Source organism: Mesocricetus auratus, unplaced genomic scaffold, assembly GCF_017639785.1.
Source record: "Mesocricetus auratus isolate SY011 unplaced genomic scaffold, BCM_Maur_2.0 Super-Scaffold_100007, whole genome shotgun sequence".
Taxonomy (NCBI): Eukaryota; Metazoa; Chordata; class Mammalia; order Rodentia; family Cricetidae; genus Mesocricetus; species Mesocricetus auratus.
Window position 1 is genome coordinate 34,250,547 of NW_024429191.1, and position 21,941 is coordinate 34,272,487.

Consider the following 21,941-nt stretch of genomic DNA (forward strand, 5'->3'; position numbering starts at 1 on the left):
CCTTTTCCTGGGATTCTCACAGTGCCCACCTTATTGAGTCGCTGGATCTCCTTTTCCTGATATTCTCGATGCCGGGTGAGTGGACTCAGCTGATCTTGCAGGTACCTGACCTTCTGGCGCAACTCCTTGGCCTCCACCGTCAGCCGTTCCTTGTCAGTCTGTAGAGAATGCAGGGTTGGTAAACAGGGACTCTTCAGGAGGCCTGAACGCTGACCCATGCCCTGGCTCCCTTCAGTAACCACCTCAGTGCTTTCTACAAGGAGCCCGAGGAGAGGCTGGTGTCTCTGGGAGCCCATTTGTCCTTGCTCTCAAGTAGAGTGAAAGACACAGCTCTAATGCTGGCTGAGACCCTGGGCCCCACACAGGCCCTCTTTTTGTTGTTTGTTTCTGTTTTTTGAGATAGGGTTTCTCTCTGGCTTTGGAGGCTATCTTGGAACTAGCTCTTGTAGACCAGGTTGGTCCCTGAACTCAGAGGTCTGCCTGCCTCTGTCTCTAGAGTGCTGGGACTAAAGGTGTGCACCACCACCACCCAGCTTATACTGGGCCTCTTAAGTAAGCTTTCTTTTCTTTAGTTTATTTAAATCCATTTTATGTGAATGTGTCAGATTCCGTGGAACTGGAGTTATAGACAGGTGTGGGATGCCATGTGGGCGCTGGGAATTGAATCCAGGTTAGCCCAGGCTCTTAACCACTGAGCCATCTTTCCAGCCCTGTAAGTAAGCTTTCTAAATTCTGAGGCTAATGGAACCTTATCAAAAGTCACAGAGAGACCTCATGAGAGTTGAGAGTCCCAAAACTGGGTGTAAAATGTTGTCTGTGAAACTGTCTCAGGAGGAAAGCCCCCATCTCCACCAGATTCACAAAGAAAGAGGAATACTACAGCCCCTTAAGAATTTCAGGTTTCTAAGAATAGAAGAGACCATACTCAAGGATATAAAAGGGACAGAAGGAGGCCCTCCAAAGAAGTACACAGAGTGAAAGATCACCACAGCTGGATGATGGCAGCTTCCAGGCCTCTTCCATCACAGCCACAGCTGGAATGATGGCAGCTTCCAGGCCTCTCCATCACAGCCACAGCTGGAATGGTGGAAGCACATCAAGCCCCTTTGCTCCTGTGCTCAATGAGGTAGGTGTGTGCATGCAGGAAGTGTGTGCGCTCGTGCGTGCGTGTGTGTATTCACCAGGCCAGGAAATAGACTATTTACTTATCCAGGGGCTGAGTTTCATGCCTGTTAAGCAACTATCCTACCCTTGAGCTATGGCCCCAACTTCTCAGCCCCGAATTTGTTATTTTCACATTTCAAGACATGATCTCACTAAAACTGCCTAGGCAAGCTTTAACTCATTCTGTAGCAGAGAGAGGCCCTGAGCTTTGGTGATCCTCCTGCCTCAGTCTTCCAAGAAACTGGCATTACAGGCCTGTACCATGAGGCCAGGTAGGCAGAGTTTAAAACAGTGGATGGGCTGAAAGAGGTGGCAGATACCTTTAATCCCCACATTCCGGAGACAGGGGTGAATGGATTTCTGAGTTCAAGCCCATCCTGGTGTACGCAGTGAGTTCCAGGCCAGCCTAGGCTACATAGCATGAAGCATGTCCCAAAAGTAAAGAAATAAAAATTAAACAGCAGATGGCAGTGCAACATAAAGAGGCGGCACAGCGAAAACCCGCTGGATTGTCAGCAGATCACACACACACACACACACACACACACACACACACACACACACACGAAGACAAAATAATCATACACATAAAATAAATCTGTAAAAAATTTAACCATGATTACCTCTCTGAGGGCCAGGATTTTTTTGGGGGGGGGGTGTTTCAGGAAAGTGTTTAGCTCATCTCTATTGGGTCATGTGGATCAAGGGACAGACTAAGGAGGGTCAGTGCTCATCCCTTCCTGTGTGACCTTTAGTTAATATTCCACACATCAGTGGTTGAGTAGTTTCTACTCGGAGGTGGCTCAGGGCAGCCTGGGCCAAGCCATATGTGTGATATCCGAGTTCCTGCTGAAGACTCTAGAATAAGGCATGTCCTCGACCACAGAGTTCCCACCTGCAAGTCCAGGCTTAACCTGGAAAGGTCCTGCCCTCCTCCAGGGCAGGGTCAGATTGCAGGGATTTATCTCCCTTGTAGACATGAGTGATGAAAAGAAACCACAGAGTGGGGACATCTGGCTTGAGTGCCATGCTGGTGCACTCAGAAGAAAGGCCACAGTGTCTTTGTCACCAATCCTCAAGGGAGAGGAGTAGTCACAAACACAGCCTGTGCTCAGATAAGGCCCAGGTGCCACAAGCGGGTGGCATGACTGAAATGCAATCAGTGTTCAAAATATCTGCTTTAAAGCTAGGCAAAGCGGCCCACGCACAGCTCCCAAGAAGAGGCACTGTCACTAAAACCCTCCAAGGGTCTGGGAGCCAGATGGCTTTTTTCTTCTGTCAGCAGCTTCAGGACTCTCCAGGGCTGTGGCTGGCATCAGCCACACATGGCAAAGCAGAGGCCATTTCTTCAGAGTGCTGTTCCACAGCACAGCCCAAATCAGAGATCCCTTCTGCCCAGTCTTTGATCTCTGCCCCTTCTCTGTTGTGGAACATAACATACTCTTACTTGTTAGCCTGTATCTGGTCGCTGAGCATCTCTTCTACAGTCAGAGCAGAGCTGACGATTTCCCGAGTCTATCTATCTATCGGCACAGTGCCTGGGGCAGGCTGAGATGATGACTTCTTCTGTCTTAGGCCCTACTCTACTCTGAACAGCTCCTCATCCCATCAAGGCCTGCTTTATCTGTTTCAGGACTCAGGGTCTCATGTAACCCAGGCTGGCCTCAAACTCACTATGCAGCCAAGGATGGCCTGAACTTCCCTCTCCATACTCCCATGGCTGGTTTATGTAGCAGTAGGGACTGAATTCATGGCCTCCTGTCTACCAGGCAAGCAGCACTTCACCAACTGCATACCAGCTCCTCCCTATTTTTTTTTTTTTTTTTTTTGGTTTTTCGAGACAGGGTTTCTCTGTGGCTTTGGAGGCTGTCCTAGAACTCGCTCTGTAGACCAGGCTGGCCTCGAACTCACAGAGATCCGCCTGCCTCTGCCTCCTGAGTGCTGGGATTAAAGGTGTGCGCCACCAACGCCCGGTCAGCTCCTCCCTATTCAGGCTTCTCTTTAACTTTCTAGTCTCCTGCCTCAGCCTCCTGAGTGCTAGGATTGCAGGTGTGAGCCTATCATGTCCCATTTTTTTTTTCAAGGCAGGGTTTCTTTGTGGTATAGCTTTGGAGCCTGTCCTGAAACTCAATTTGTAGACTAGGCTGGCCTCAAACTCACACAGAGATCCACCTGACTCTGCCTCCCGGGATTAAAGATGTGTGCTACCACTTCGAGGCATTACATTATGTACTTGTTTGTATAATTCCTTAGGAGTTAAGATTTTAACTGATCAGGGAATGGAGAGATGACTTAGTGATTAAGGGCACTGGCTGCTCTTTCAGAGGACATGGGTTTGATATTCCCAGCACCCATACAGTGGGCTCACAACTGTCTATAACTCCAGTTCCAGGAGATATGAAACCCTCTTCTGACCTCTGTAGGCACACATACATACAGCACAGACATAAATGCAGGCAAAACACCTATACACATAAAAGAAAAATGTCAGTTGATTAAAAAGCTTTGCAAAACATAAGCAAGAAAAACTGAAAAGCAGTAGTTATCCCTTCTTCTCAATAAGGGAAACAGACCCGTCAGAGGCCACAGAGTGCTTGACTCTGATCCCAGGGACTCTGGGAAGGAGCCTGGAACCTCAAAGACTGCAGGCCTGGTCACACTTGCCTCTTCAGTCTCAATCTTCGATTTGGCCAGGAGGAGTTTCTGGTCAAAGTCCCGCTGCTTCTGCTCACGCTCGGCCTCCAGCTCAGTCACCTGTCTCTGTAGGTCCGCCAGCTTCTGGCGCAGCTCTGTGATCTGGAGACACAGGGAGGGAGTGTGAGGGCAGGGGCAGCATGCACCAGCTGTCTCCCCCACCTCCGTCTCAGCCTGGCCACAAGCCTCTCATCCCTCCTCCTTGAACCATCCTCAGCTCAGCTCCCAGGAACTCCATCACCTTCTGTTCGTACTGCTGCTTCATGGACCGGAAATGCTGGTCCCACTGCTTGTTCACTTCCAGCAGCTGTGGGTAGGCAGGTGCTGAGTTAGAAACACACAGAAGGAGTGCTAGATACCCACCCCGTGGCCCAGCTCCCCAGGTGCCCGGAGCTGTAACACTGCCTCCACCCCACCCTGATCACAGCTCCCTGCTGCTCCACCTTTGTCCCCAGCTGCATTTCAGCCTTGCTAGGAAAGCAACAGGGAACACTGAGACCAGGACAGCTACTATGAGACATAAACATGAGTCTTCAGAGGGCAATTTGAACAGGGTGTGACCATCATGTTTTCACTGTCTAACACAAACTATTCCACTCTGAAAAATCTAACCAATGGAAAAACTAAAGCCAGGGGCTGAGGTGTGACTCTGCCAAGCATGCACAAGATCCTGGGTTCAGTCCCTGGTACAGGAAGGAAAAAAGGAAAGAAAAACACTTCAGCCAGGTGTGCAAATTCACTTAAAGACTAATCAGCCAGACATGGTAGCCACACCTTTAATGCCAGCACTCAGGAAGCAGAAGCAGGAGGACCTCTGTGAGTTTGAGGCTAGCCTGGTCTACACAGCCAGAAGAGCCAAGGATACAGAGAGACCCTATTTCAAAACAAAACCAAAAATAAAGGTACTCTTGTGTGTGAGTGTGTGTGTGCATGCGTGTCACCTTAGTGTAGGACATGGGTTAAATTACACTATAAACAATGCTCAGCCATTAAGAAAATAAAGACACTTAATACATTCTCTCAACTTTAAGATAATGCTAATTATAAGCCATGCTCTTGACAGAGCAATTACTCAGGGAAGAAAAACAACTCTGTATCACTAAGAAAATAAAATGACAGACCATGAGAAAGGATATTCTGACTTCAGATGTACCACCAAAGACAAAAGCACTAAAAAATGAAGGAATTGGCTTATGCTGTAGGTCTAAACAGATTAACCTATTAAGTGATTAATCTGAAAAGTAATAGTTGTCATTTTCTGCATTAAAAAATCCTGAGTACAGGGTTTGCACCCCTGTGCCCTTGGCTGAGGAAGAGGCTGAGGAAGAGGACTGTGAGTTCAAAGTTCACCTAGGCAACTTGGTGAGGCCATAGTTCCTAGTACTATAAAACTAAAACAACAGCCCCGAGGGAATGCAGTGAGCTGAAGTCAGCTGTACTTATCTCTAGGGAGAGTCTTGATTCATTTATAATGAACATTCTTTTAGTTCTGAGATATCAGTAAAACAAACCTAGAGAATGACTGTAAGCAAGCTTTCAGATGTGTGTGAAAGTAAGAGGCTGGGAAGGAAGAATCCAGCTGAGAAGAAGCCTAAAGAGAGGGGGGACAGGGACAGGCTGCCACCAAGGCTAGCGGTGGGGAGGGGCTTATGAGACACACAATGCTGCTGCCAAGGGCATGGGAGCTTCCTTCACTGCTGGTCACTCCCTCCAATGCTGACACTGACCTGACTTAGCCGTCCCAAGCTCCCCTCTAAGTTATGTGAATACATGTGTGTGCCTATATGTGGGTTTGTACACATGCATGTGGGTGCCCATGGAGGGGAGAACAGGGGGTCAGACTCTCTGGAGGCGGAGTTACAGGCTGCCCTATGTGAATCCTGGGAACTCCTACCATGGAGCCATCTCTCTAGCTCCCTAAGCTCCCCAAACAATTTCAGACTGTGCCACAAATAAAGTATCCTCAGTGATTCCTGTGGTGGATCAAGAAAGACCTTCCCCATGGGCAATGATTCAATGGCTTCCACGATAACTCTCCAAGATGACTTGGGACCAGTGGGAACCAGAGAGCCAAGTGGAGCCTTCTTCACCCCTCTGGCCCCAGGAGGGAAGAAGGATGCTCACTGACCACCCTTGTCCAGCCACCTACCTCCATGCGTTGCTGTTCCAGCACTTTCACCTTCTTCTCAGCTGTACCCACGGCCCCCACCTCGGGGACTTTACCTGCCATCACACTGGCCTGGGGAGAGACAGAGAGCATTCACCAAAGTCTCAGACATAGCTTTGCTCCGCAGCCCACTGGCCTTCTAGGGCTCCAGCTCCTGTCTCTGATCGCCCTGCTCCTCCTACCCACGAGGATCATCCTCTTTGCTGCCAACCTCACCATTCCAAACCCAACTCTTTCCACAGCCATCTTGCTGGCTTTGGCTCTAGTTCTGAGGCACTGTTGGCCAACCCCCATAACAAGCTCAAACCCCTGACTTGGAATGTTGAGTTACATACTTAAGTTATCAGGAGCCAGTGGGATGGCTCCCTGAGTGAAAGTGGCTGTCTCTAAGCCTGATGACCTGAGCTCCATCTCTGGAACTTGCATGGTGGAAGGAGAGAACTGACTCCTACAAGCTGTCTTCTGACCTCCACACACACATGCAACCCTCAACACAAATGCAAATGTTTTATGCAGGTCGGCAGACATTGAGAGCCCAGATGTGTGTGCTAAGAGCCCAGCTCCATGCAGACCTGCGCACATGGCATGCCACTGAGAGTCCTCCCAAATTCTACAACCACAATGTAATCTCAACCCAAACCTATTCCGAAAAACAACTGGCCAGCATAACTCAAAAGCATCAAGGTCACGAAAACAAGGAACAGCTGAGCAACGTCACAGGCATGAAGAGACTAAGGAGCTGTGACAACTGAATGCCATGGGATCCTGGACAAGAGTGAAGGATGTGTAGCATCTGAATACTTTGATAACTGAACCACAGTTATGTAAGAAGGTTGGTGAGGTGGTTCTGATGTTATGTAAGCTGGTCAGGGAAGTCAGGAGGCGTATGAGAACAGAACTCATTTCTGTGTAAGTTTAAAGTTACTTCAAAATAAAATATCTTGAAATTAAACAACTAGTAAGTGCTGAGGTGACAACCACAGAACAAGGCTAGGAGTGCAGATGCAGTGACTGTCACCATGGCTCTCAGTGTGTGTGATCAAGACTATGGGGTCAGCATGGGCCCTATGGGCTGAAGCCCACCTACTGAGTCCAATCTGCCCTGCAGTCATGCTGTCCCTACTCTCATTCTCTATTCCCTATCACAGGCTGGGCAGAGGCTGGAAGCAGAGCTTGTAAGCCTCTACTGCCCCCTACAGGCTATGTCCTGTAAGCATACCATGACATCTGGAGAGGAAAAGGTATATTTGATATGGTGGCCTCTGAGAAAGGGCAGAGATGCCTGTCCTCAGGAAGCCCACTATCTCCTGGAGGGTGCTGGGCTCCCTTACCTTGGCAGACAAATCTACTATTGTTAAAAGCAACAGCTAGAGGCTGGAGAGATGGCTCAGAGGTTAAGAGCACTGCATGTTCTTCTAGAGGTCCTGAGTTCAATTCCCAGCAACCAGATGGTGGCTCACAACCATCTACAATGAGATCTGATGCCTTCTCCTGGCATATAAGCATGTACACAGATAGAAAACTGTATGTACAATAATAAATATTTTTTTAAAAAAGCAACAGCTAAAGGCTAGGTGTAGTGGCACATATCTTTAATTCCAGCAGAGGCAGGAGGATCTCTGTGAGCTGGAGGCCAGGCTGGTCTACAAGAGCTAGTTCCAGACTAACCATAGCTACACAGTAAAATCATGGTTTAAAAAAATGAAAAGGGGCCGGGCGTTGGTGACACACGCCTTTAAGCCCAGCACTCGGGTGACAGAGGCACGAGGATCTCTGTGAGTTCAAGGCCAGCCTGGTCTACAAGAACTAGTTCCAGGACAGCCTCCAAAGCCAGAGAAACCCTGTCTCGAAAAACAAAAACAAAACAAAACAAACAAACAAAAAACCCAAACAAAAAACGATAATAATAATAATGATGAAAGAAAGAAAAGGGGGCCACAGTGCTAGTGGGAGCGGAGGGGTGGGAGGAGGGGTGGGAGGGTGGTGGCACAGGGGAGTGAGGAGGCTTTGCTGTTTAGATGGCCACACCCACATCTGCTTGAGAGGAAGATGGAGGACTTAAAAATTAAGATGAAAGCATCTTAATTACATCATGGCACAAAACCTCTCCAGAGGTGTACATGGAAGAGACATCCTTTCAGGCAGAAGAGCCTGAGTGAGCTCATGGCCTTGCAAGTACATCTCTACCTAGAGATGAGGAGTGAGTGACCGAGATAATTACTACACTACACAGTACAAAGTTAGCATTAGGACTTACGCTGAACTGATTGCAGCTCACTTAAGGAGGGGGGGCATGTTCTGTTAGAGACTGGATGAGGAGACATTGGGAGACCGGTGAAAGTAGAGCAAGGGACACTTGGGACTTGGCTGTGCGGCAAGGCTGGGCCCGGAGGCGGGGAGGTATGGGTCACGGCTGTGGCATCTCCAGACCACAATGATGCTTCCTCTCTATGCAGAGGCTCCAAGGTGCAATCCCACAAGCTTAACACGGTCCCCATAGATCCCAGTCAGCCTGACACCTCGGTTCTGCCATGGAATGTCTGACATGCTACACTGACTTTTGGGAGTTGCCTTTAAGAGAGAGACCGTGATAAAAAATATATGCATTAAGGTGCTAGTATCCAGAATGAACAAAATATTGAACCCCAACTCCCATGAGCAGCAGCCAGTGGGGACCACAGAGCCTCATGACTGCCAATAGTTCTGAGCATGTGTCTCAGGGAATGGGACACTCTACAGGGAGTGTCATACTGAAGAGGCAGGTGCTACGCTAGGAAACAGGGCAGAACTGGAACGTTCTGCCATTCACTGGAACTGTGTGCAGGAGGAGGCAGGCTCTGTCTGATGGAGGAGGTGAGCAGATCCCTGATCTGAAAAACCTGGATACTAGAACTTCCAGCCACTCACCTGCTGCTGTCCGGCCACGCCCTGCTTGCCCTGTGTCTTTGGGGAGCCGGGCTGCCCACAGACGCCCTCTTTGCAGCTGCTGTGCATCAACAGTTTCTTGAGCTCTGTGTTTTCTTCCCTGGATAAGAGACAAGTGGAGAAGCAAAATGTCAGCCTGGGTTGCGGAGCCTCTGAAGTCAAGGACCTACGGTCACAGGCACTGTAGCAGTGTTCTGGGAAGCGTGACCAGACCAAAAGGGCATCCCGGAGCCACTTGGAGTGTGTGGGGGCAGTCTCCTCCGTGGGTTGTCTACACACATGGCACTTGAAAGCCCTACCATCCTGTTCTCATAGGGAAACTCTGTCTCTCTGCTTACAGCCAAGTGTCCTGACTCAGCTGAAGCAGGCAGAGCCTGTATGGTGCTAGGCGGTCCTGAACACCTGTCACTCCCTCTCGACAACACAGAAAGAGCAGGCTCCTGCCTCAGCGCCGGTGTTGGCAGAACCTTCTTCACATGTGGCAGTGAATCTGTACACACCAGTCACTGAATATGCCTCAAAGTTACTGTCTGTTGAATACAGCTGACGCTCCAGGGGAGACCTTTACATAGGAGCAGTTGCCAAGCAAAGCTGAGTGTAGGTGCTCACACCTGTAATCCCAATGTTGTGGGGGCTGAAGCTGGACTATGGAGTCTGAGGTCAGCCTGAGCTACATAGGTAGTTCTCTGGGTTATAGAGCAAGACTGTCCCAAACAAACAAGCACTAAATGAGAGTGAAATCCTAAGTCCATGAGGTAAGGTAGTGCTGGGGTCTTGGGATGCTTGAAACAGGGGCACACCCTCAGCCTCCATTTAATTACAGGAAAACCATGGAATCAAATGGCTTTCCCCCAGGACATTTAGTAAGGACTTGAGTTCCTGCCTTCTTACCCATAAGTCCTTGGGAGAAGGCTTTTGCCTTTTCACCCACTCTCCTTTCCTTCACCATGAATAATGGGGTATGGTCCTAAACTCCAACTACTGGGTCATCCGAAAGTAAATAAAAATGTCCCTGTGGCCACAGTAACCAAGAGGGAACCCAGAGTGGCAAGCCCTGGTTCTAATAAAGATTCTCTTGTAGTGAGTGCCTAGGTCCTTGTAGGAAGCCCGCCACTCCCTGCCTGTCTCCCCTTACACAATGCCCATTAGTATCAGTCTGTATGATCTGAGGGCAAAGGCCCTTTGAGATCCAGCTGTCACAAATTTGTTTTCCCAGGCCTCCTACATTGTGGTCAGAGATCCTCGGTGACAAGACTCGGTGACTATGATTCACCTAAGACACCCCAACTTGGTCTTGCCAAGGACAAAGAGGCTGGAGTAAGCATACATGCCTTCCCACAGGCCTGAATCCAAAGACCCCAGAAAAATAAAGCAGAGAATGATAATGACCACCAGGGGGCAGGAGACTCCCGAGTCAGCTCTTACACAAATATTAGCAGTTGGCCGCAAGGAAGAAGGGCAGCTTTCAATGTTGTCTACACCCCCTTCTCCAAGGTAAACAAAATACAAGGGAGAAAATACCAGAAGCCAAGGAGAAGGGCCAAGAGATCTCCTGTCAGAATAGAGCTCTAAGATGTGGCCTCAGCCCAGGAACCAGTCAGTGTGTCACATGATTCCTCCTCTTCCAGTCTCAAGGTGGCCTGGACTTACCGTAGTCTCTCAGCAGCTTGATCCCGCTGTTCCAGGCCCTTGTCCAGCTTGGCCTTCAGGGCCTCATTCTCCTGGCGCAGCTGCTCGCACAAGGTCTGTGGGGCAGGTTGGTAGACAGGTGAGGGTTGAGAGGGGGGCACAAAGAGGGCTGGAGCAGCAGTCAGCCCTAGAAGGACCAGATACTGTATCTCCTTGATTGGCAAGACAGCTGGGAGCCAGGCCACTGGGCCCGCCCGCCCGCCCGCCCGCCCATCCATCCATCCATCCATCCATCCATCCACCCACCCACCCACCCACCCACCCACCCACCCAGGCTTCTCTTCCATGGGAAGCAGCACTGGGGATGCACTGGGGGTCCTGGTCTTCCCAATGAGAATTCTTCCTTCTCTTCCCTTCATGGCTCTCACTGCCTAGACTGCTCCTCTCTGACCCACTTCTCTGGTTTCTTTTTCTAACTAGGTTGGATACCTTGTATTCACTCTAGGAATGGTATGGAAAGCAATGAATTCTGACTACGCAGGATACAAGGGAAATTATATCATGTCACCCAGGGAGACTCCAGAACTGCTGGCTTCCTTCCTGACCAGCATGAGACAGTCCTGGATAGATGGCAGCCTTGCACTGTGAATGTCAGACATAGTGGGTTGAAAGTTGACAAAACAGAAAGCTTGTTACTGGTTTCTTCAATGCCCATCAGAGGACTCTGTGCAATATTTGATCTAAAAACATTTATATAATATATATGCAATGCCTTACCCTGTAACCCTTTTGGCCTGAGACTCTATACTATATACCTCTCTATTGAGCTCCTAGCAATCTTCTTGCCTCAGCCTCTTAAGTGCTGAGATTACAGGTGTGAGCCTGCAATGTTTGTTGAGTGAACCAATAAACAAATCAGATAATGAGGAGGAACTGGATTTAGCTTCCTCCACCCAGAGGCTAGGAAACAGGGAGTTGCTGTGTCCCTGGGTGGAGACTCCAGGGAACAGAATGTCTTGCTTCTGTCCCCAAGGAAGGCCATAAAGACACCTCATTTGTTACACTGTCATTCCAGGACAGAGTGCTGTTCTTGGAGCCTCTAGGTAAATGCCCTGGGTACAAACCAGATGCTGGACAGACTCATCAGCAGTCAAAGGTCACTACTCTCCATCAGAGAACCTAAGAGCACACCTGTGAGCTCGCTTATTGTTTATTTCAAAGACTGATTTGCTCTTATGTATATAGGTGGTTTGTTGTCTGCATGTATGTCTATGCACCATATGTGCATAGTGCCCAGAGGTCAGAAGAGGGCATCAGATCCCCTGGAACTTATATAATGTGAGATGGATGCTACATGGGTGCTGGGTACCAAACCCAGGTCCTCTGCAAGAGCAGCCAGTGCTCTTAACTGCTAAGTCATTTCTCCAGCTTTATTTATTTGTTTTATTTGAAACAGGTTTTCTTTCTCAGGGCTCAGCTTAGAAACCCCAAAGTCTTGGCAGCCTCTCAAAGAGGTGCCCTCACCCACTCTACACCTGTAGGCCCTCTACCACACATTCCCATTGCTTCTCCAGTCTCCAATGAAAGGATGCCCTGCATGCTCCTTGCCATGTAACCAGCCAAGACCTCAGCTGCTCAAATACACAGGATGAATTCCCACCTTTCATCAACACACGGGCACAGAAAGAGAAGGATCTACCTAAAAGTAGGGGGCCTTCGGGTGAGGACTCTGCCCAAAAGGAAGGAGGTCCTGCACAGGCCCTCTAGCAGCCTCATTTCACCAACTTTATGATGGCCAACTGCAAAGTCCCCCACATTAAGATGGCCCACCCAGTGTGGATGCCGTGGCTTGCTCCTTCTCTGACCTTCAGACAGGCTTTATTTGTATAAGCGAGATATCATCACAGATGAGTACCATCAAACAAAGCAGACAGTGACCTCTTCCAGCACTAGGTTCTAGACTGTACAAGAGCCTCCCCTGATGCAGTAGTCCCAGGAGGGGGACACTGTTAGCTCAATTCCTGATAGCACAGAGATTAGGGACTTGTCCAAGATTATTCCGCAATGGCTAACCAAGGGCAACATAACTCCAAAGCCTGACCTGGCCAAGCAAAGGAATCTGACCATCTCCCAGCACATGGAGCCTTTTGGAGGGATTTAAAAGGTGGGTAGGAGCCGGGCGTTGGTGGCGCACGCCTTTAGTCCCAGCACTCGGGAGGCAGAGGCTGGTGGATCTCTGTGAGTTCGAGGCCAGCCTGGTCTACAAAGCGAGTTCCAGGACAGCCTCCAAAACAATACAGAGAAACCCTGTCTCGAAAAACCAAAAAAAAAAAAAAAAAAAAGGTGGGTAGGGAGGGTGGCTAAGGGTATGAAATTTAAAATATGACAGATTAAAGCTGGGTGTGGTGGCTCATGTCTAGAAGAATCCCAGCACTTAGGTTGCTGAGGCAGGAGGATGGGCAAGCTCCAGGCCAAAAACAAAAAGACATTTTTTGAGGGCTGCTTGCCCATCTGGGAAGGGGTTGTATGAATGGCTCTTACTGCAGAACGTACAAAGAACTGCAATGAAAGCAAAGCAAGTGACAGTGTGAACTCAGGTGCCAGAGGCACGTGATCTCTGAGCTTAGGGCCAGCTTGGTCTACACAGTGAATTCTGGACCAGCTGGGGATACATAGTGAGACCCTGTCCTTTAAAAAAAAAAAAAAACCCCAGAGAACAAAAAACAAATTCCAAAACAAAACACTCCCAAAACAACCAAAAGACACAAGAACAAGCCAGGCGTTGGTGGCGCACGCCTTTAATCCCAGCACTCAGGAGGCAGAGGCAGGCGGATCTCTGTGAGTTCCAGGCCAGCCTGGTCTACAGAGTGAGTTCTAGGACAGCCTCCAAAACAAAAAAAAAGAAACCCTGTCTGGAAAGAGAGAGAGAGAGAGAGGGAGGGAGGGGCGGAGGGAGGGACGGAGACAGAGCAGGAGAGGTCATATCCACATACAGCTGGCCAGGCCACACCCTCAGGCCACCCATTATGAATCTGCAAGGCCCACCCCCCATTTCCTCATTTCCTCCTTTTTTCCCACAGCTTCCTTACTGCAGTCAGTGTGAATAAGAGGCCCTAAGTAGACCTAGAATCCAGCCCTCCAAAGTCCTCATGGGTAACCCCTGTACCGCATAAAGAGCTGGGGGAAGGGGCACTGACCCTCCTCACCTGCAGGATGGTCGTACGCTGCTCGTTTTTATGCACCTTGGAGGCTAATCTGTTGAACTCAAGAGCCATGCGGCCCAGGTGGGTGAAGAGCTGGCTGTGGTCAGGCTCCTCAGCACACACGCTCAGGGTGGTCTCCAGTCGCTGCAGGTGGAGCATGAGGTTGCTGTCCTCTGGGGGTGGGGGCCCCAGCTCCTGTGGAAGCAAAGGAATGACCTTCACTAATTCTCCCCCTGCTTCCCCATTCTTCATGACTCAGTTTCCCCTGTGGCCTCTGCTTAGCCCAGGGAAATTTTCTAGTTACACAGGTTCCTTATCTGGAGTTGACTCACAAGGGCAGGACCTAGAACTTCCAGGCCACTTACTGGCCTAACAGCACCAGAGCCATCTTCCCCCTACGCTCTGAGCCTGGGAGTAGATGAAATGCCATCTGTTTCTAAGAATCACAGCTCCAATACTCCAAAGGACCTCAACATAGTACAGTATTCTAAGAGACAGCAGCCTATGCAGAGCAGTTCAGTACAGCCCCCCCCCCACTCTCTAGAACATTCCTACCAAAGCCTGGTTATGCCCACATCAGGCCTAAGGATCCATTCCAGTGGGGCCTTTCCTTCTCTCTGCATTAATCCTGGCCTCCCAACCTTCTCCTGCCCAAGCCCCTGATCACCTACCCCAAATGTTCACTTCAGCTCCTCCAGGCCCTCTCCCCACAATTCTTCAGAGACTCCTACAGACTTCCTACAACACTTCAGAACCAGAGAGCAGAGCCACAGGGACCTCAGGGTTTAGGCTGGGACAGTGAAGTACAGTGACAGAGAACTTGTTCACAGCAATCCAGTCAGTACACAGCAGACCCAGCCCTACAAATGGGGTTTTCTGACTGCCATCCAGGGCTCTGTGACTTGCTACTAAGCTCTGTGGCAACTGGAAACTCAGCCCGTTCCCTGTCAGCACCCTGTTATAAGAAACATCCCTTCCCCATCATTTCAGCCCACAAAGGACCAGGGGTGGCCAAAGGCACTCTCTGAAGCTCATAAAGTGCTTCAGATCCAACTAGCCAGCCCACACATACTAGCAGGAGCCAGCGTATTTGGGCTTGACACAGGAAACAGGCTGACTACACAGGGACTTTTAACTCAAGAGGTTAAGTTACCGTCCCATGGTCACAGTGTGAAACCTTTCTGAAGGAGGACATCTTGTTGAGTCTGAGTCCTCAGGGACAGAACAGGATGAGAGCTATATGATCCCAGGAGACAAAACAGAGTTCCTGTCTGATATTCTGCCTGACAGGATGATTCTCTCCACACCAGAGTCTAAATGCCAGTATGAGGTGGGCCACTATACGTGGGAGAGCAAAAGCACACCGGCTACTCAAACCATCACGACTCCAGGCAATAGACAGCAGCATCAGTGAAGGTGAGGTCACGTAGCACTGGCATAGCAACAATTTAATTTAAAGAGAAGTGAGGCATGCCTGTCATCTCAAGGACTTAGGAGATTAGGCAAGAGGTTTTCCTAAGTTTTGAGCTACAGGGTAAGACACGTCTCTCTCTCTCTCTCTCTCTCTCTCTCTCTCTCTCTCTCTCTCTCTCTCTCTCTCTCTCTCTCTCTCTCTCTCACTCACACACACACAAAATAATGGGAAGGAAGGGAAGGATGAGGAGATGGTAGGAATATAAGGTCTCTGGGGAATCTTCCAGATCTTTCACAATAGCTCTCCATCAAGTTTGCCATTTTAAGAAAGAACAGGCAGGGCGTTGGTGGTGCATGTGGGAGGCAGGTGGATCTCTGTGAGTTCAAGGCCAGCCTGGTCTACAGAGTGAGTTCCAGGACAGGCTCCAGAACAATACAGAAAAATCTTGTCGAGAGAGAGAGGGAGGGAGAGAGGAAGGGGAAGAGAGAGGGGGAGGGGGAGAGAGAGAGAGAGAGAGAGAGAGAGAGAGAGAGAGAGAGAGAGAGAGAGAGAGAGAGAGAGAGAGAGAGAGAGAGAGAGAGAGAGAACAGAAGGATGTTTGGGACCAAGGCGGCGGTAAGCACTACAAGGCAGGAATGGGGACATGAGCAGCCCTTCTGAAGTTGGAGCAATGTGTGCACCCAACATGTGAAAAGAAAGTTTAACATCCAACCCACTCACTCCTGGGAGGAGTCAAGGACCTGCACAAAAGGGTAAATTACTCCCCTCCACCCCCATTCCCGCCACAAGCACCAGGTGGACCCTTTCTACACCCCCAGGCTTGGAGCCTACAGACCCAAAAGGCTGAGTCATCATAACTGATAGAAAGGTGATTGGCCCAGAGGCCAGTGGGGTTGGCAAATGGCCCAGGCTTTCACAACAGTGGGGTACTGTGTGCCCTAAGCCGGGGAAGTCACCAACAGGGGATTTGCATATGAGAACGAGAAGCACCCCATGCTCTAGCCCCCCTGTGTCCCCCATGTAACTCCAGGGGACCCAAGGGATCTGAGTGGCCCCAGTGCCTGTCACGCAGGGGCAGGAGACAGGAAAGCAGAGGATGTGCTTAGGGGTTAGCCTATGCTCACCATCATGTTCCTAGGGTTGCTGTCAGTTTTGGGTGGAGAATTCTGCTCCTCAATGGGGACCACTTCAAAGTCAGAGGAGGTGCCCTGTACAAAAAGGGGGTTAGGGGCTGCCCAAAAGAAATGCACCCTAACCCCCAATGAAGAACTCTAAGGGGACAAAAGGGCAAACAGGGTAGAGTTTCCAGAGGTAGTCAGTCACACACCACTCACATGAGATCAACACATCTGCCATCACATCAACCTCTTGTGATCTGAGGTCATACTCCACCATGGCTCTTACCTTATTTGTGAAACGGGTGTGGGGTGAGCTGACCTTTAACCACTACTATTATTTGTTTGTGTATTTGTGTGTGTGTGTGTGTGTGTGTGTGTGTGTGTGTGTGTGTGTTGATACCACAGCACACCGGTTCTGGGGACAGAATAGAGGTTTCTGAGTTCAAACTTAATAGTAATCACCTTTACCTACCAAGCCACCTACTGGCCCAAGGATTTTGCATTTTAAAATGTTTCATGAGTTTTATTCTCCAAAGTTACTCATGGAGTAGCTGGGTTCATATTCTCTTAGATATTCGCAGAATTAGTTAACACACAAGGTGGGACTCTTTACAAGACACATTACAAGGCACATTCCGACAAATCTCCTAGGCTCAAGTGTCTCTAGCTTACCCCTGTGTAACACAGCTATTATAGCGACCACTAAGGAAGGTCCTATACCAGCCTTGCCAACCCAGCCCCAGAAGTCCCCAGGAGAGAACTGATCTGAGAACACTAAGGATATATGAACAATGCAGGAAGTGTATCAGATTGCATCCCAAACTGAGGTGGTGACTAGCCAATCTTCTATTTTTTCATACCTCTAGCCATTCCAAGCAGACTTTATGGGCTGTTCAATCACAAACGGCCCACAGTCCATCTGAACCTGCACTTGGCTCTAAGATTCTCCTTAATCCTGGCCAGGGGCTAGGGAGATGGCTCAGTGGGTAGTGCCTTTGCTATACCAGCAGGAGGACCTATGTTTGGATTCCCCAGAACCCATGTAAAAAACATGGCCGTGTATCTATAATCTGTAACCCCAGCATTGGAGTGGACAGAGACAGGGGGATCACTGGAGTTTGCAGCCAGATGGCTTATCTGAAAGTGGCAAGCTCTAGGTTCAATGAAGAGACTTTGGGGATGAGGAAGAGAGCAATAAAATAGGACACCTGATATCTCCTCTGTCCTCACAAGCACACACTGGTGCACACACCCCCATGCATACAGTACACACACACACCCCAAAAAAGAAAACCCACAAAACAAAACAAACACAACCAAAACCCAAAACCCTCTTGACGTGCAGAGACTTATCCAGCTTTCCCAGTCCTGAGATGGGGTAGGCCAGATGGAAACCAGCCATGGCCACCTAGTCACAGCTACCATGCCCCCTTCTGTGGTCTTAACCCTTGCTAGAGAAGACCTCCCTCAAACCTACTCTCTCTGAGTTCCACACATGACCTTGGAAAAGGCCCCCCCCTTTTTTTTCTTTTTGGTTTTTCGAGACAGAGTTTCTCTGTAATGTTTTTTGGAGCCTGTCCTGGAACTCACTCTGTAGACCAGGCTGGTCTCAAACTCACAGAGATCCCGCCTGCCTCTGCCTCCGGAGTGCTGGGATTAAAGCGTGCGCCACCAACGCCAGGTGGAAAAGGCCCCTTTCTCCTCATCATCTGAAGGCTCCCTGGAGGAACTGACCCTACGACATCAGGCTAAACTTCTCCACTGAGCCTGCAGGCCATAGTTTCTGAGCCTCTTGGCAGCGTGTGTCTGTGCCCCACTGGTGAGCACATTACACAGTTCAGTAAATGAGAGGAATTTCTTGTTGGATCAGGGTCTTCCTGGTCATATTAACTATGACTTCCATCTCAAAATGACAAGCTGCCTCCTCCCAGCTCTACACTCCAAATGCAACTTACATTGGATGAAGGCCTGGAGGCTGGTGCTGGCTTCTCCATGGAGTTTTCAGTGGTGGTGGGAGTGGTGGTGGCAGGAGGGAGGACCTGGACCTGGGTATCCTGTCCTGGAAAATCAAGACTGTGGCTAAAGAAAGCCAGAAGGGAAGAAGCCTGAAGCCAGTCTACAGCGATGGAAGCCCTCTGAGTTCTCTCTGAAGCCAGGTGAAATGACTGGCCTGAGTAATGCAGACAGAGCTGGGCAGAGACCCTCTTCTCAGACCTTTCTAGGAAAATTCCAAGGGATCCCTGGCTCCCTGTTCCCCTAGATCTGCCTCGGAGATATAGGCACAATTTTCAATTAACCAAGTGCTTTCTATTGAGTTTTGAAAAGGGCTCATGCAACTTAGGTTAACTTCAAACTTGGTTTCATGTAGCTCAGGCTGACCCCAAACTCAGTGTGCAACCGACGATGACACTGGACTTTTTATCTTCCTGCCACCAACTCCAAACTCCAGGATTGCAGGTGTGTGCCACGTGCACTTTATTCAGAGCAGCTGAAGATGGACCGCACTCAGAGTTCATTACACGATAGATGAGCACTCTACCCACTGAACTACAGCCCCACCCTCTACAGTGTTCTCATGACAGCCCGGGGAGGGAAACCAAGGTTTGGCAAGATCAGAACTTGGCTAGTCTCTCTTTTAGCAACTATAAAACTTGGTCTCAAATGCAGCTCAACTTCCCTACCATTGGGGGTCCTTGCTGCAAAAGCCTTGTATCTCCCCATCACACTGGAGTGGGCCTGGCCCCAATCAGACACTGAGAATTAACAGCTAACTGGGTCAGTGAGGACTAGAATGCCCCTCTGACAGCAGTGCCACAGGCTCTGACACCCCACCCTCTTTCTCATCTGTCTGGCAAGTATTATCACAACTTGAAAAAGGTGTCACCAGCAGGAAGTGCCCAAGTCTGATGTGGGAGATCTCTTGGTTCCAGTCCTTGCTTAGGATCAAGACGTACTGGGGGAACACAAGGTGACCACACAGCCACCAATCCTTAGTCACTGTCACCCTCTCCTTTAGCAGCTGGTGTAGGCACTGCTAACAGGCAAGGCCAGATTCTTCTCTGGGCCTCAGTCTTCCTGATTATGAAACATAAGCAGCGAGGCAGGGACAAAGAATGTCCAGCTCCCATGCCTGGGGGCTGGGCCTTCCACACAGCAGCTGCGGACTCAGTAACCACGCTGATAAGGCCCTAAGGTCATGTCTTTGGTGCCAAGGACCAGGACATAGAGTGCTGAGTCACTAGAATCTTTGAGGTCCCTTATAGATCTGACCTTGCATGGGTGCTGTAGCCAAAGGGTGTGCACAGAAGATGGTGAGTGAGAAGAGGGGCAGGCCTTGTGTTCAGGGCCTGGGCAGTCTAGGTTCAGAGAGGCAGGGGTTCTGGATTCTTCTGGTACCTGTGAGCTCAGCCAGGGGATCGAAGGAGCCCAAGGAAGGAGCAGGTGGTGGTGGAGGCAGCTCAGTGTCCTTGACCAGCTCCTCTGCCTTCTGTCGGAGCCTGGAGGCTTCCATCTGAGACTCTTCTAGGAGCTCCCCTAGAGACAAGGGAGAAGCACGCAGATTTACCCAGCCCAGTGCATGGTTCTCCCCATCCCTGCCTCAAACCTGACTTCACTCCCACTGTGGCTATGTGGGCTGTAAGTCCAAGCTTGTGCTGCGCCCCTCCCCAAAACAGGCCATCGGAAGAGGAGTCTGGCAGTGGGGCTGAAGGAAACCTACCTCTGGCCTCCTCTTCCCACCACCTTCTCCCTCCACATCTGCTCTTCCCCACACACGCACACACAGAATGTAAAGGGTTCTTGAGGGGCTCCCTGCATTCGGGGCCCCAGTTTCCCTTCTACAGGCGGAAAGAGGACAAGTTTCTGCCCCCACCCACCACTCCCAAGTGGGTTCTGCACTGCAAGGGGAGAGCACTCAGAAAGCCAGGGTGCTGTGTTCTCCACACCAGGCTTGGACACAAAGAAAGTGACTTCTGGATACAGTGTAAGGAGAGGGAAGTAAGCAGGAGAAGCATGCCATGCATCTGTCAGTGGCAGGCAAGGATGGAGGGAGGGATGGGCTGGACAGTGGGGATAGCTTGAGCAGAAGCTGAAGGAAAAGGGCCGAGGGCCCTGCTGCACTGAGCTCTGGGCCACTTCTGCTCCTGGCCTGGCATCCAAGCCCTGGGTTCTGGGCTGCCCTGGTACACTGGCTCATCTCACACACTTCACTTCTCCAACAGGTCGAGACCGTTCTGGCTCCAGGCCCACAAAATGGGTCTTGCACCCCTCCCCATCATGCTTCCCTCTTGATCCCTCAAGGACACCCTCTGGGGTGGGAGAAGATAGGGCTGGGAATGCTATCACCAGGCTAAGGAATGCCAGGGGCTAACACTGGGTCACGGGGACAGCGGATGATGGGCAGAGAGGCACCTGCCAGCCTTTGTGAGGGGCTGGCATTGCAGGCTGTGGGGAAAGGGACAACAGGGGGAGGGGCACGGTCTGCTTTACCTAACGTCTTTATCCCTTGTATTTTTCCCTTCAGCCGGGTATTCTCCACCACTAGGCGTTCAAAAGCTGCTGATGCCTCTCCCAGAGGCGTGCTGCCCCCTGGGTCGTAGATCCGGTAGGGTCCTCTCCCTTCCATGAGGGTAGCTCAACCCCTGCTGAGTCGGCCACCTGGCTGTAGGGACAATGGCAGACATCAGAGGGCTGGCCAGGCCCTTAGGTCATCTTTTTCTGAGGATGATGTTCTAGTCTGCCACCACTCCAAAAAGTTGTTCCTGTGACCCAGAACAGACCACCCCACATCAGGCTGGTCTGACCCAGCACTGCATGGTACAGCAGTCACTTCCTTTGATTCACGTGGTCTGCTTCTAGGAGTGTCACCGGAGAGGCATCCATCTCTTTTAGCAGGTGTACTGCACTGTGGCTCATTTGCAATGGCAGTAAAATGAAGTGTTGGGTGGGAGACAGAATCTGGGAAGGATGCCTGCTTGGCCCTTCCCAATACCCATCACATACAAGTAATAAAGTAAACACCCAAAACATACAGCACTTGAATAAATGGCTTGGTCACAAACCCACTATGGGGCTGAGAGTCCCTCTTCCTCTTCTGGAGTGGAAACAAAAGCCTTAAACTCAAACAATGGTCTCTAAGGTAAGGAAGAGACCCCAGCTAGGTTCTAGGCTCTAACACACCTAAGCAGAAGAATTTCCCATCAAACCACTGTGTATGTAGCACATTTCCTGCCATAAGCTGCTTTTCTTTATCTGCCTTATTTCATCTGAAACCACTCTGCAAGTGCTGTGGACTCCTGTGGCCTAGTAAAGCACCCTTCATTCATTCATCCATGTGTTCATTCAACAATGACTTTCTGGGTACTTGTTACCAGTCTGGGATGCTGGGCAATAACTCCAAAGACTTCCATGAGGAATGGGAAACTCCAGATTTGAGGGTACTACTGAAACTGCCCTCCCAAGATCATCAGCCCTCAGTAAAAGGGCTTCAATCAGGAACCTTTGATCTCCACACTGTTCACTAAAGACAAGCAGGCCGTAGAGTTAGTGACAGGGACTTCACCACAATTTGCTAACTGTATGTTTGTCACTGATACATTCTACCGGGGGTCCAGCAATCCTCATTTTAT

The 21,941-nt window shown here is 50.0% G+C and overlaps 1 protein-coding gene across 6 annotated transcripts in view; it reads right to left on the minus strand.

Moving 5' to 3' along the window:
* The window catches only part of Tnip1 (TNFAIP3 interacting protein 1), a 49,646-nt gene that overhangs the window by 8,981 nt on the left and 18,724 nt on the right, over positions 1-21,941 (minus strand). For 3 of the 6 annotated variants that reach the window (XM_021225880.2, XM_005067757.4, XM_005067756.4), the window contains exons 2-12: positions 20,803-20,974; positions 19,711-19,848; positions 18,270-18,373; positions 16,321-16,404; positions 13,786-13,977; positions 10,601-10,695; positions 8,933-9,050; positions 6,008-6,097; positions 4,100-4,165; positions 3,829-3,960; positions 30-158 (exon numbers count right to left, since the gene is read on the minus strand). In XM_021225880.2, the coding sequence (XP_021081539.1) occupies positions 30-158; positions 3,829-3,960; positions 4,100-4,165; positions 6,008-6,097; positions 8,933-9,050; positions 10,601-10,695; positions 13,786-13,977; positions 16,321-16,404; positions 18,270-18,373; positions 19,711-19,848; positions 20,803-20,938 (1,284 nt within the window). In that variant the 5' untranslated portion in view covers positions 20,939-20,974. The remainder of the gene's footprint in view (positions 1-29; positions 159-3,828; positions 3,961-4,099; positions 4,166-6,007; positions 6,098-8,932; positions 9,051-10,600; positions 10,696-13,785; positions 13,978-16,320; positions 16,405-18,269; positions 18,374-19,710; positions 19,849-20,802; positions 20,975-21,941) is intronic. The other 3 variants (XM_021225881.2, XM_021225882.2, XM_013111677.3) reach the window with 2 other exon arrangements.